The sequence below is a fragment of the Labrus mixtus genome, chromosome 9 (assembly GCF_963584025.1).
Source record: "Labrus mixtus chromosome 9, fLabMix1.1, whole genome shotgun sequence".
NCBI classification, from domain to species: domain Eukaryota; kingdom Metazoa; phylum Chordata; class Actinopteri; order Labriformes; family Labridae; genus Labrus; species Labrus mixtus.
This window is the reverse complement of record NC_083620.1, coordinates 654708-668217: the sequence shown is the minus strand read 5'-3', so window position 1 is coordinate 668217 and position 13510 is coordinate 654708. Positions and strand designations below refer to the sequence as shown.

The 13510-nt window shown below is 38.9% G+C and overlaps 2 protein-coding genes across 7 annotated transcripts in view; one reads left to right on the top strand and one right to left on the bottom strand.

The window, feature by feature from the left end:
* Window positions 1-8573, top strand: part of LOC132979983 (clathrin heavy chain 1-like) — an 82308-nt gene extending 73735 nt beyond the window's left edge. For 4 of the 6 annotated variants that reach the window (XM_061045807.1, XM_061045808.1, XM_061045806.1 and 1 more), the window contains 2 exons: window positions 6544-6619; window positions 7089-8573. In XM_061045807.1, the coding sequence (XP_060901790.1) occupies window positions 6544-6619; window positions 7089-7216 (204 nt within the window). In that variant the 3' untranslated portion in view covers window positions 7217-8573. Of the gene's footprint in view, window positions 1-5339; window positions 5361-6405; window positions 6444-6543; window positions 6620-7088 lie in introns of all 6 variants that reach the window. The other 2 variants (XM_061045810.1, XM_061045811.1) reach the window with 2 other exon arrangements.
* Window positions 8574-8663: 90 nt separating this feature from the next.
* On the bottom strand, window positions 8664-12804 carry cfap45 (cilia and flagella associated protein 45). The gene is made up of 12 exons (XM_061045814.1): window positions 12588-12804; window positions 12329-12433; window positions 12019-12125; window positions 11080-11218; window positions 10787-10957; window positions 10501-10679; window positions 10227-10356; window positions 9977-10123; window positions 9666-9779; window positions 9312-9505; window positions 8956-9180; window positions 8664-8867 (listed from the first exon to the last, which is right to left on the bottom strand). Exons 2-12 carry the CDS (start codon window positions 12410-12412, stop codon window positions 8801-8803), a joined length of 1557 nt encoding a protein of 518 aa, XP_060901797.1. The 5' UTR covers window positions 12413-12433; window positions 12588-12804; the 3' UTR covers window positions 8664-8800.
* Window positions 12805-13510: the final 706 nt, after the last annotated feature.

Here is a 13510-nt window from a genome sequence, read left to right as displayed (position 1 = left end):
TATGAGAGCTGACAGCACTTTGCTTACTGAGCAGCCAATCGTGAGGATTGTCGCCTACATTGCAGTGAATTTACTCCGTGACCAATTACATTAGAGAAGCGTGACACTCGGCGCCACCCTTCCGTCTTGTTTTTAATCATTATTACAGTGTAAAGAATAGTTCTAGCTATGTTTTGCTTGATTGGTCGATAAATACACACTGACTGCGGAAGTTATCCATGTACATATCCAAACGCACGTTAATCACACGTACTTCATCCCCACGCTGATGAGTCCACACGTACATTATCCAGACGCAAAGTTAAAAAAATATCAATTTCTCAGCTATGCCTCTGTGAGGGGTGATTCGTGCCACCCATAGCCTCACTGAGCAGTGTCGTAACGTGTCGAATGCCGCCTACCATACGTTAACTGAGACCGTGACCAGTGACATTAGAGAACAAACGTGACACTTAACGTCCGTACACCACTGTGACGTCTCATCTGCCTGACCAATCCAGGGAATAAACAGAAGTTGACAAGCTGCCATTACTGCAGGGACATCTCCCATCAACAGCTGCTGCAGACTGTAATGCCAGCTGTCCTAAAAAGTGAATATGTTCCTGATTCCAACAAGACTGTCTACGTAACTTTACCTTTTATGCAAAGGGCTTCAGGAAGAACCTGCAGAGTTCTACATTTCAGTAACAGTCGAGAAAACTTTAACTTTGTGAAAAAACAGAGAGTATAGCCACACACACACACACACTGGGATATTCTTCAGATGTGTGTCGAGACAATATTATAATAATTTTAAGAACTTTCTGTCCTCTCTGAGTGATCTATGTGGTGCTTATCCATCACCAGCGGCCTCATGTAGAAAAGACTGCGCAGCTTCTATACTGAAAGATAGCATACTCCCAAAATTGGGAAAGTACTTACGTACAGAAATGTCCACATGTATGAAACAGTGAGCTCGCCTGTTCCTGCGCACGTTCCTTTAGACGTCCCAATTAACGTGAAACTGAGCGCAGCTGCACGTGCCACTTGTTCCGCCGTGTCTCCTCCCATTAATAACTATTCAAATTATAATAAACCCGCCACCATGCTGCGACCTACGGGCCAGATAACGATGTAAACGTAAACAGAGGGATTTCACTGACTGTGACTGAGGTGGAGGCCACAAAACACATTTTATTATGTGTTCTTTTATCAGGAATTAGATTCTAGATCTGAGGCCAGCGTCTTCAAAGCAGCTGACCGTGCGCTCCCGGAGGCGTACGAATCCACTGCACCCTGGGATTCAACGGCTGAGGGGCGCCAGTCAGATGGCTTCCTCACTGACGATGTGCTGGAATCACAGACACTGATTGTAAATACGACGAAATATATATGCAGCAAATATATCCTGGTGGAATAAGTGACACATTAAATGAACTTTTTAAATAATAAGGAGAACGTTTGCCTCAAATTTTCGCATTGTTTCAAATTCTCTGTATCCTAACGGTGCTTGCACAGGAGGTGGGAGTGCGCCTCGGAGACTGTACAGTCCCTGATGTGTGGTAACATCTCCATGTCACAGAAATAGTGATTTTTGTTTTGGCACAGAGGTTAAGACATCTTTTCGTATAGATGTCTTTTTGTTGCTCAAACTATGAAAAATATGTTTGAATTCACCCCACTTCATGAAAACAGTTCAGTAAATTGAGTGGCAAATGTATTATAGCTCATCTGGCGAGTTAAACAAGTGGAACTAAGAGTTTGTGGGATGGTCTGCACATTCTCACGTCACGCTGATTTTTATACATCTCGACGTGTGCATGAAACACAGTGTACTCACACGCACCGTTTATACATGAGGCCCCAGGTGATTCATGAAATGATCTCTGTTAACGGTCGTCTAGAGAGCGTCATGTAATCATGTAATCATTACAGACCAGCTGATTTAGGAAAAAAGTGCTAAATGATTAGACTATCTATAGAAATGTATTTCACAATGAAACTAATATGTGACGATTAAATAGTTGATAAATGAAGCTAACGAGCTTGTAGAATAACGTTGTAACATTATTTAAACAGCATACCATCACATATTATGTAGGATGGTTGAGGTTTTTAACAAAAAAGAAGTTGTCATCAGGTCATTGTTGTAAAATATGTCTAATATGTAAAATCCAAATCATATAAAGATCTCATCATTAAGGTTTTATCAGCAGCTGTCTGACGGTTTTAATCCAATTCTAAAAGCTGCTGTCAGAATAAACAGGCAGCGGCAGACGCGGACATGCCACCGCAGTATTGGCGGCACCCACAAACCGGCCATAAGAATGAATCTATACAATATATACAACTGTGTTTAGAGTGTTGATACATGGATTTAAGGGACAAATAGGAGAAAGTGATACTCATATAGGATGAAAGTGTAAGGTTTCAAACTCAACTAGATCTCAGTCTTTTTTAATGTCAAGTTTATTTGTTTATATTTGTCCAGGGTTTAAAAATGTAGCCCACACATGTAGGAAAATGTTTTGGTAACCTATGGTCTACACACCACCACCACCACAAGAATTTTGAACAATTCTCATTGAAAACACATTAAAACAAGATACATGGGGCAACCCATTGAACACACCAGCTATGAATGAAACTGTTTGTTAGTTTACATGTGAGTCTTCCACCACATGAGCTGTCCTTCACAGACATTATCTTCTAGATTCAATTCAACACTAAACATCACTAAGGCTGGGACACTTACTTCCTGCCAGCGCTTGTTTCCATCAGGACTCAGCACCATTACAAGTTTTTAAATTACCATGTTTACTTCCATTTTAAAATTCAAATTTGATCTGTCTACACATCACTGCCAGTATATTTAAGTCTACAACACTCAGGGTAAATTACAAACTGCAATGCCAACACAACTGCCAGATACAGTTACTTATTTACAAAGCTTTTAATACATTTTTTGTAAATATATTTAATTATTTAATTTATACAATTAGGTCATTAAGAAATTAAACTTTGACATATTTAATTGTTTTCCTCATCATACCACCATAATGAATAATAAATGAAACATTCAAGTTGGTTGAATTTCATCTTTAATTAAGTTTCACAGATATATCCCATTAAAAACACACTTTCAGTAAAAAAAAAAAAACTGAGTTGGATGATGATGTGAAAACCTGTTAAAATGACACCCTGCCTTAAGTGCAACTTTGGATACATCCCATGCCTTTTCGCTCTTCTCTACTTAATCGAACCCGAATCGAAGTATTTCCAGACCCACCATATTAAGCTGTGTCCCAAAGCTCTTAAAACTGCTCGGAGGAGTGAGGAGGGAGATCTGAGGAGTGATGAGCGACATATACAGGAACAGACTTCACAGAGCACTCTCCCTCATTTCTGACTCTATCCACTGGCCTTCAAATAAAGGAACTAAAAGCCCCAAAATAAAATCTTTAAAAAAAAAAACTAAACTAAACTACAAACCACTACCTGAAGAGATCTGTATATGTAACCTCTTTAAACCATGGTCCACACATTATCTTTGTTTCAGAAGCTGCAGATGTGACCATGTGGTTTTTCATCTACAAAGGACAGAGAAGGGTAAAAGAGCTGCGTGTGTTTGGAACGAAACTACAGAGGATTAAAGTGATCAACTGTCACGTCACATAAATATGTGGGTGTAAATGTCTCTAAATTAAGGAACACTACACCAAATCCTCTTACTGAAAAATAAATGTCAAAATAAAAAGTTTGCTAGCTCGATATAACACCTCGTCTCGCCCCACTCATCATTATTTACACTGACGTATGAATACAAAAGGTTTTAATATCATCCAGGTGACGTTACATATGTTATTCTTTTCTAAAACAGCTGATAACCCAGACTTTACATACTATATATAACCACTCGATTACAGCTATGAACACTGTTAGAAACTAAAGAAATGTTATTCAAAAGTAAAGAGTTAATAATGACTCATCAGTTTATGACTCCTCTAATCACAGTATGTGCTCGTTTGACCAGTTTGACAGAGAGAGACTGAACAGACATTCTTTAATTGTGTTTATTTTATAATGTTACGATGTTATGATAAATAACGATCTCTGTTCACAAAAGTCACATTTTATATGTTTACATCACTGGTCATCAGATTTAAGCCCATACTTACCGTTTTAAAGTTTTTATATTTTGAGCAGGACAAAAATGTCCAATTCCAAAAAACTGCTATACAAATAGAACAGATTGATATTTGTTTCTAATTTATTTTGCATAAATCTCTTAAACAACTCCAGCCCTGCTCAAAACTACCAAATATTGAATAATTATCAGGAATTTAACCCTTTAAATGACAGTTGGATTCTGGCATTTAAAGGGTTACATTCCTGTCAGTCCAAACAGGGAACTACATTTTAAATCTGATGCTACACAAAAACTAACAATGCATCAAAGTCAATATTTTGGATAATCTTTGACATATCCAAGACTGAATAAAAAAAAATACATTAATACATTGAATACAATGCAAATATATTTTTTTTAGTTGCGGACATTATTGAGCTGTGCTCTGAGCAGTCTGAGCTCATTGAGCTCTTCTATGGCATATTCCTCACCACATACACCGCCGACACGCCAGTGCGCATATTGAGCACACCTCTGATACGTCACCGTGACGTCTGACATCTGCAGTCACCGTAACAATGTGTATTCTCCATCAACACATTGGGTTTTTACCCCAGACGCAGGCGAACATATACAAGTCAGTTATCCAGTTCTTGGTCAGCTCTCACACCCCACAACGCAGCTGTGTGCATACATGTGGGACTTTTATGAAATCATAAGACGTATTGGCTCTGCTGAACACTTAAAACATCCTGTTGTTTCAGATAACCGTGCCTGAAGTGAATTAATAAAAAGCATGCCTGTCTGTGAACATTTTTCCCTGTTATAGTATTTAAACAGGACTTGTTATATTGTGCTTGCATTATTTTACTAACAATGAGCATGTGTATGAGGTGTGATTCATGCCACCCTCAGCCTCACTAAGGACAGGACTGTGTCGATCGATCGCCATCTACGATACATGAACTGAGAACGTTAGAGAACAAACATGACACTTTTGTCCATACACCTCTCGCCAGAGAACTGGCATGAGAAGCCAGACCGATCCAGGGACAAAACTGAAGTCTATGTGACAGTTTATCAAAGCGTTCATCATCAAATGCATGTGTTTCAATAAAACGGCGAGTCATAGTGTTAGTGTGTGTGTTTGTGTGTCACTTTGTAAATTTGGGAGACTTCCATTTCTTTTCTTTTTTCCTCCTTAAGTTGCTTCTCTGAATTTTCTTTCCAGGTTGATGCGATAAAGGAAAAGGTGATAGTTGAATTCATTTTCACATACTCCTTTTGACCGCTCTCCTCGATCCTGTAACCTGTAGTTTAGAGCAGTAAAATGAATAGAAACTGCATGAATCCATTCCTCCAAGTTACTCTGCTATTTTGATTGTAAACTTCTAGTACCGAGTGTCACCTACCAACCCAGGGCTCTTACTATCTATTCCTCAGTACAGTAGCTACTGTAAGGTGTGGTATATTGGCTGCCTTCTTCTGGTAACCTTTAAACACCATTCCTTCTATCACAATCTTTGCCCTCTGCTCTCTAACTTTTTTCCATGCACACTTCAAAGAAAAGAAAAAAACAAAAACTGACGCTTCAGCATGTGTCTCAACCCCCCTCCCCTATTCTTGAAACAGCCCGCTTAACTAACTGTTGTATTAAATCAGAGTACTTAGAGAACTCAACCTTTACATGAAAGGTCACAGGAAAGGCAAGATATCCAGTGCTATCATTTAGCTGTTTTAAGCTCTCTATTAGTTGGCTAATTCTTTGAACTCTTTCGTTCTTTATTTATTCTTTCATCAGTGAAGCACTGATGAAACTATGGCATTTCAGTTCATTCATCTTCAGTGCTGCTTTATTTATTTGTTTAGCTGTTTGCACCCATGGAATAAATTGATTGGACTACTGTATATGCTGGTGGCTTTGCTCTGAAAATGTAAAACTGTTCCATCTTAGCAATTGAAAATGTTATTGTTTCCACCTATAGTGTGTGTATGTGCATACATACATACTGTACATACACACACCGATCAGCCATAACATTATGAACACTCAACATTTATTATATGTGGGTGGCTGTTTTTGGGACCATTATATCCAAGTAGATATTTGTCTTTGTTTCCCCTCCCTATCTCTACAACTTTCAGGAATTAATGTCTAACAGCTACTGTTTTACAAAAGCTTGATAGTGTAGCCTGTAGGTTTCCAGTTGCTAATTTCCCTGTGTAGAGGCTTCCAACGCTGCCTCAAGCAGCCTGCTCTTAATTAAATCTGGACTGTTTTCATCTTTGCCTGTCAGGAATGGTCCCATCCGTCAGCCAGTGAAATAACACAGAGGTCAGTTTTTAGCAACCTGGCGTCTCAGCCAATGCTCTTCAAGAGCCCTACCTTCCAAAGCATACCTGGAGTCTAACAACACTACTTGGCTTTTCCACAGGTTGACAAACTGGAAGCCTCTGAGTCCTTGAGGAAACAGGAGGAGCAGGCTACCGAGTCTCAACCCATTGTTTATGGTAAAAAAAGACCACTGCATTTCTGTAATACAGTGTTAAGCATTTTGTAAGGTCACATATTACAAAATACACTTCACCATGGTTTTCTAAAACTCATATTGTCCTATCTTCAAACCCTCCAATTCATGAGAAGTCCATCTTGGTTCTCCCCTCTGAGTCTGCCTTCTTAACAATTAAGAATAGGGCATGGTGCAAGAAAGCCCAATCCCCCATGCCCTTCTAGAAGAGCGTAGTCAGACACAGCTCATTTGCATTCAAAGCTATAATACAGAAACAGAAACAGCCTATGATGAGCAGGGCTGAATAGAGGGGTTTATATGCAAAATGGATTTTTGTCAAAAAAAACTTCAGACATATTTTGGGGAGCTCTGAGACTTATTTTGTACTTGTTGAAAAGGAGTAAAATATGTGACAGAGAAGTAGCGCACCCATGCTTGTTGAAATACTTACTCTGATACTTCTGTTGCAGGCACACCCCAGCTAATGCTCACAGCAGGGCCCAACGTGGCGGTGCCTCCTCAGCAGGCTTATGGTTATGGCTACACGGCACCAGGATATGGTCAGCCACAGCAGCCCAGCTTTGGTTATGGCATGTAAACATCACTAACCACGCCCCCTGACAAAATCTTAAACCCACACCTTCTTTCCATTTGTCTCTTTGTGTTCCTCAAAAGCTTCCCATGGTCTTTTACTCAGAATGAGCAAACAGCAGGCCACTCTGGTTTGAAGTATTTTTATGATGTCCTGTTACAAGAGAAAATTTAACTGCATTGAAGGACTGCATTGTTTAAGAAAAAAATCACATTCCATATTAATGACTTTTTATTTGGATTGTTTTGTGTTTATGTTTGTCTTTTTTATTGGTTTATGTTTTGTGCAGAAGTGGACATGCTCAAGCTCAGCAATGAACATTTGAAGTAGGTGGAGGAGCACTGGATTTTGCACTTGTGAAAACGTTATTGTAGAGAAGCTCTTAATTTTGATGTACTGAACATGTGAACAGCTTAAAATGTCTTGTTTGTATGTATAATATAATATATTCTGAGTAAAAGATGGGGTTACGTATAAAATTTCAACATATATCGCCATTTAAATGGCTGTAGCTAGCAACACTAAGTAATGATATTATATTCTGCACAGGCATCTAGCTTTATGGAGTTTAAAACTTACTAACAGATGAGAGGGATGTATGAGGGTGTGTTTGTCTTTTATGTGTGGATGTGACTCGATGGTCTTAATAAAAATTGTACCTCCTTTCTGCCTGTGCTGGGCTACCCCGATCCACCCTTTAGATGTAAGCTCTTCAATAGCCTCATCAGGTCCATGTGCCGTGCTTTGTGTGAGACTGTATCTGTAAGTGCAAAGACAGGCTACCACACCCAAGGGCCCTTAAATCTTTAACTGTACTGTTTGTGTGTATGTATTTACTCCCTCCTCTTACTGAGGCCTGTGTATGCCAGGTGTTGTGCTGTTTCTCTTTCCCTTACTTTTTTCCGTGTACAGATGTGAACATGATGAATTGCAAACTTTTAGATGGAGACCCCCACTATTCCACCTTCCACTCAGTTTCCTGTTCTATCTCCTCCCTCGATGAGCATTAGCAGTTATTACAAACAATGTGGCAAAAGAAGACAACCTTGTTAAACCTTTGGTGTCCTAATGCCAGCGAAATGAGATGGATTTACACTTGTATATGTTGTGTGTTTAGATGGTTAAGATTAATAAATGATGTCTCAGTACATCTAGTTCTTTGTCAAGAATGGTCCAAGATAAGAGATTGTATTTACCTTGATGTAACTTCCTTACATGATTTAAGCTGTGTGTAAAGTGTCATCCTAATCTTAACCTAAATTGAGTTCCTTTTTGTTGTCTTGCATACTACAAATAAATGTTTCCTTTCAATAAAAGTGGAAGGAAAATAAAATAATAGACTCAATAAAAAATGTAAACTTTATCAAGTCAGTGTCCTTTACAGTCAGTCTTTGTGATAGGGTACAGTATCTCAATGTATTCAGAGGTGCATTTCAATGAACATGATTGTAGATTAAAGCCATGGAAGTTTAGATCTTTATTAGTTGTTCACATACATGTTGTCAAGTAGTACTTAATATGTTCTTCCTCCTGTAATGATACCGTATAAGATGTTATTATGGCTTCATGTCATTTACAGGTATGAGTGAGTCAGAGTAAAAATGCCTTGACCTTCCTTTCCACTTCAATGCAGTATTTCTCAGAGAGCCCTGTAGCCCTGCATGTTCACAACAAATAGAAAGTTAACACAAACTCAGAGTTTGCAATTTCAAAATGTCAGCCAAAACAACCTCATACATACTTACTTGAGCTCCTTCAGCTTCTTCATTTTGATCTCATTAAGGCGCACACGTCTCTGGCGGGCTTCTTCAACCAAACACTCAGCCTCCTTGAAGATCTCTCTGCGTTTAAGTACGGTTGAGAGCTGTTGTTCCTTCACCTGATGTCTGATGGCCTCTGCGTGATGCTTTGCATTCTGACACTGCTTTTCCTCCTCCTCTTTCTGTTTGTTTATGGCTTCTTGTTGTACCCTTTGTAGAGAAGGAAGCCAAAACTGATATAACTTAAAGGGTATTGCTTTGTGTGTATTAAATGAAAAAAATATTCAACTGTATATTATTTCTATATGTCTAAACATTGTCACTTCCACAAGTTTTCTTACTCTAGCAGCCGTTCAATCTCGGCTTTCTCTCTGCCAGCTTCAATCGACAGCAAGCGTTCTTTGCACCGAACCTGTTCCAAGCGGGCCATCCTCAACATTCCTTCTTCTTGTGTTTTCTTTGCAGCCAGATCTTTCTCTTTTCTCCTCCATTCTCTGTCTGTAACTTCTTGATTCCTCATGGTGCGGATCTCGTCCTGTCAAATGCGAACATACACCCACATACATTCAAGTTGATCATTTAAATGCTTTAATGTTCATGTATATGTCTGTAAAATAAATCAATCACATATATTCCAGAGTTAAATTCAGCAGGTACCACTATGGCAGTGGTTAGCTGGTGTTTTTATTCTTCACCTGCTCTGCCTTGTAGTCTTTTGCTCTTTGTTGCTTGGCCCTCATTCTGGCAATCTCCAACTCCTTCTGTTTCTTAATGCATCTCTGCTCTGCTTCATATTCTGCCTCCCGCTCCTGCATAGGTCAAGAAATGTCAAGGTCAAAGACACCCTGGGAAGAATAATTAATAACATAATGATAGAGTAATCCAGTCGATTTTTAACACCTATCAATGGAACTTTATTGGTATAAACTGCTGTTTGTGTAATTGTATTTTCTGCTGATCCTAAGGATAGGTGGTTGTCTGTGGAGATTATATATTTTTATCGAACCAGTTTGTTTTTGATATATTCCATATCTCTCATATCAGCCAGCTTCTCCTCCTCTCTCCTCTGCTCCTTAGCCCACATGGTCTCAGCATTGATGCGCCTGACCTCCCCCAGCAGGCGCTGTTGCTCCTCCCTCTTCTTCTCAAGGGCCTGGCAAAAAGACAACCAATCGGAGAAAACACACTCATTTCTAAGTGCTCAGATCAACTTCTTATTTTCTTATTTCTAATGTTTGTTCTTGCATGAACTGCACCTTTAGGTCTTCCAGATTCATTTTCTCCTGGTTTTCACGCATCTGTTGTTTTTCCTGCTCTTTCATTTCCTTGAGTAATTGCTCATCCTCAAGACGTTGTAGGATTTGGTTGTAAATTTGCTGCATCCCACTGGAATGCAAAACACACATGATCGCTAAATAAGAAACTATCCACCAGTAAACTGATGAGAAGAAGTGGCATCTGTTTGAATAAAAATCATTCATGTCCAAATAAATCCGTTAAGATATTGATTATTTTCCGGTAAAACTTTACTTCATTCTCTGGTCTTTGACCAGCTCATCAATTTGCTCCATGGTCGCCAAGGCCTTGCGGCGCTCCACCTCCATCATGTCGTCTAGACGCTTCTCCTCCTCTGACAACTCTGCCTGGATCTGTTTTTTTTCTTTGATCTGGGCATCACGTGTGGCTTGACACTGAGCACTTAGAATCAGCTGAGGGGACCACACACATGTTAATATTTGTAGTACAGAATGACGTGGCCCATTATTAAGGAAAAGTTTATACTTTGGAGGTCCACATGTACAACGCTGCTTCCTACCATGTTAAGCTTTTTGATCTCTTCCTCCTGCTCGATCCTGAGGCCATTGGAGTACTCTATCAGGCGCTGTGCATGGTTCTGGGACTCCAGTTCCAGCTCAGTCAGTCCCTTTCTTTTTCTGCGGGCCAGGTCAGCCTCAAGGATTTTGTGCTTTCTGTCCTCTGCTTCTTTCTGGGTGAGGGATGTAATTCAAAGAAAAAGTTAAGTGTCTTATTGCAAATCTGCAAGCTACCGGTACTTGAAAATAATCTTTTTTATTATTGGCAGGTAATTCGATTTTCTCCTGCATTTACCTCTTCTTTCTTCAAATGACAAGCCTCTGTCGGGCCCTCTCTTTCCTCCTTCATAGGAACCCGGGACATTGAGGCCAACCGCTCATACTCAGCTGATGGTAGGATAATGAACTCTCCTAAAGAATCCTTTAATGGGATCCTTGCAAGATGACAGTTGTTTCAGAACACAGGCGCTGTAAAAGTGCTAATGCCTATACGTTTTTGCATAGGTACAGGGGAATAAATGTAGAACTAACTACTAGTTAACCATTAGTTAGCAGGTACTTGTAAAGTTGCTGAATAATATTCCACACAGCAGAGTATGATTTTAAGGTTCTTTAGTTACATTTCAGGTAGCATCACATTATCCTGTAACGGCTCGCATAGCATCGTTATTCTTCGTTTTCCAACACATCTTTCAACATGAACCCAGAGGGCCCCCTTGTGGGCCAAACAGAACATTACCAAACTACAACATCACATGCATAAAACATAAACATTACAATACTTGTGGTACACAAAAACGTGCATAGCTACTAGAGAACGAGGAGGTAACTAACTACTAATAAGTTCATGGTCTATGGGATTACTAGCAAAACATTGATTACATGCTTGAAATATGTTTTTACTTAAAAAAGGGAACATGAATTTACCATGGAATAATTAAAATAAACACCATATTCGTTTTCCATTTTGTCTTTTACACTTGGTGAAGACGTCTGATGCATCCTCATTTGTTCCCACATAACTATGCAAAATGTTTTGTAAAGTGTTACACTACTTTTCACATATTCGTTGAAAGGCTATATTGTTTGATAATGTGCTCAATGAAGTTATTTCAACTTAAATTCAGCTAGGCTACTTCAATATCCATCTAGGCCTAATTAAAAAATCTGTGTTGCGCTTTTCATGTCTATGGAGCACTGTAGCTTTCTTCTGGGTTTAGAAGGATTCTCTTACCTGAGATTGCGAATGAGGTCTTTGGTTATTATTTGAACAACCTCTCCATCTTGGCAGTGCCGGGACTGATTCTTGGACTTGCAGGCTGAGTTGCTACCTATGTCCAACTGTGATGATAACTGTTAGGCTATTTCTAGCAACATCTAGAAACACGACACAATGTTGTTGTTTTTTTTTTAATCTATTTACAAAACAGGCGTAGGACTACTATAGGATCATAGTCACACACTTGTAGTAATACTTCAAATTGATGACATTATAAATAGAAAATCGCAATTTCATAGCTAAAAGGCTACCGTAGGCTACTAACCTTTGTCGAGCTGCCGAACAGGGTTTCATCTACCTCAGAGGTGGACGCTTGAGTCCGGTACCGGCGGGTATAAGAGTTACTCATTGATCCCAGTCTCTACATAGCCTAGATGACCAAAACAGTGAGCAAAACATGAGAAAAACAGATGTCAATGAACAAAATAGCCTAACCTTTTATTTTTAATTGTGTTCAGCATCCAATTTATGTAGCCTAAATATTCTCAACGTAGGCTATTGCATAATTCTTTATTTAAACTTACCATGGTCATCGGTTAGGCTATTTGTGTCGAAGACATGCAAAAATGATTTGAGCGAATGAAAAAGTTTCTCACACTGACGAATCTGTTTTGTTGGAATCAAAATGTAGAGTCTCATAGTAGGCGAGACTACCAGCAAAATAATTTACGAGAAATGTAGCTATCGTCTAAAAACTCGTGATCCGTGAAACATTTGGAAATGTTGACTGTTACCATGGGAATGCGATAGTTTAAAGGAGGAGGAGTTATCCAACGCATTCTTTCCTTTGTGTCTTTGAGTTACCTAGCAACGACAGAGCAGACAAGCGTCACTTCGGAAAGGGAGGAAATGTCCGTTCTCAAATCACAAAAGATGGGGGGATTTTTACAGAGCCCGGGAGGTGACATGAATGAAATCTTTTTATAAAGATTTATAGACCTCCACTGTGAAAAGTGCACTATATAGTGGCGATAGACACCTGATTCAAAAATCAGGCTTTTTGAATGTAGTTTTTCAGATTAAATAAATATTTCTATATAAATGCACTCCTTTGCATGAGTATACATTTTAGATTTGAAATGACAAGACTAAACTGTGCATTAATGTTCAACTCAATAGCTAAGGTAAGGAAGTCTACTTTTACACAACTTTTTATTCTTTTGACATTTTTTTTTACCAAATACTAATGTAGTTCATAATTTGCCCTTAAACACAGCCCCATTCCTAAATCAAGATACATGGAGAGTAAATAAGATCAATAACTTGTGAATAAAAACAGTTAAAAATTATTTAGAAATGTAGTCTTCCCAGGTCAATATCACATAATATCAACTTCTCCCATTTAAACTGGACAAAGGGTTTTAAAATGGGAAGAAAATGGTTTGATTGCAAGTTGTTAGGAGGAGATCTATTTTTATTTGAACAGCTGAAGCATGAATACAGTCTT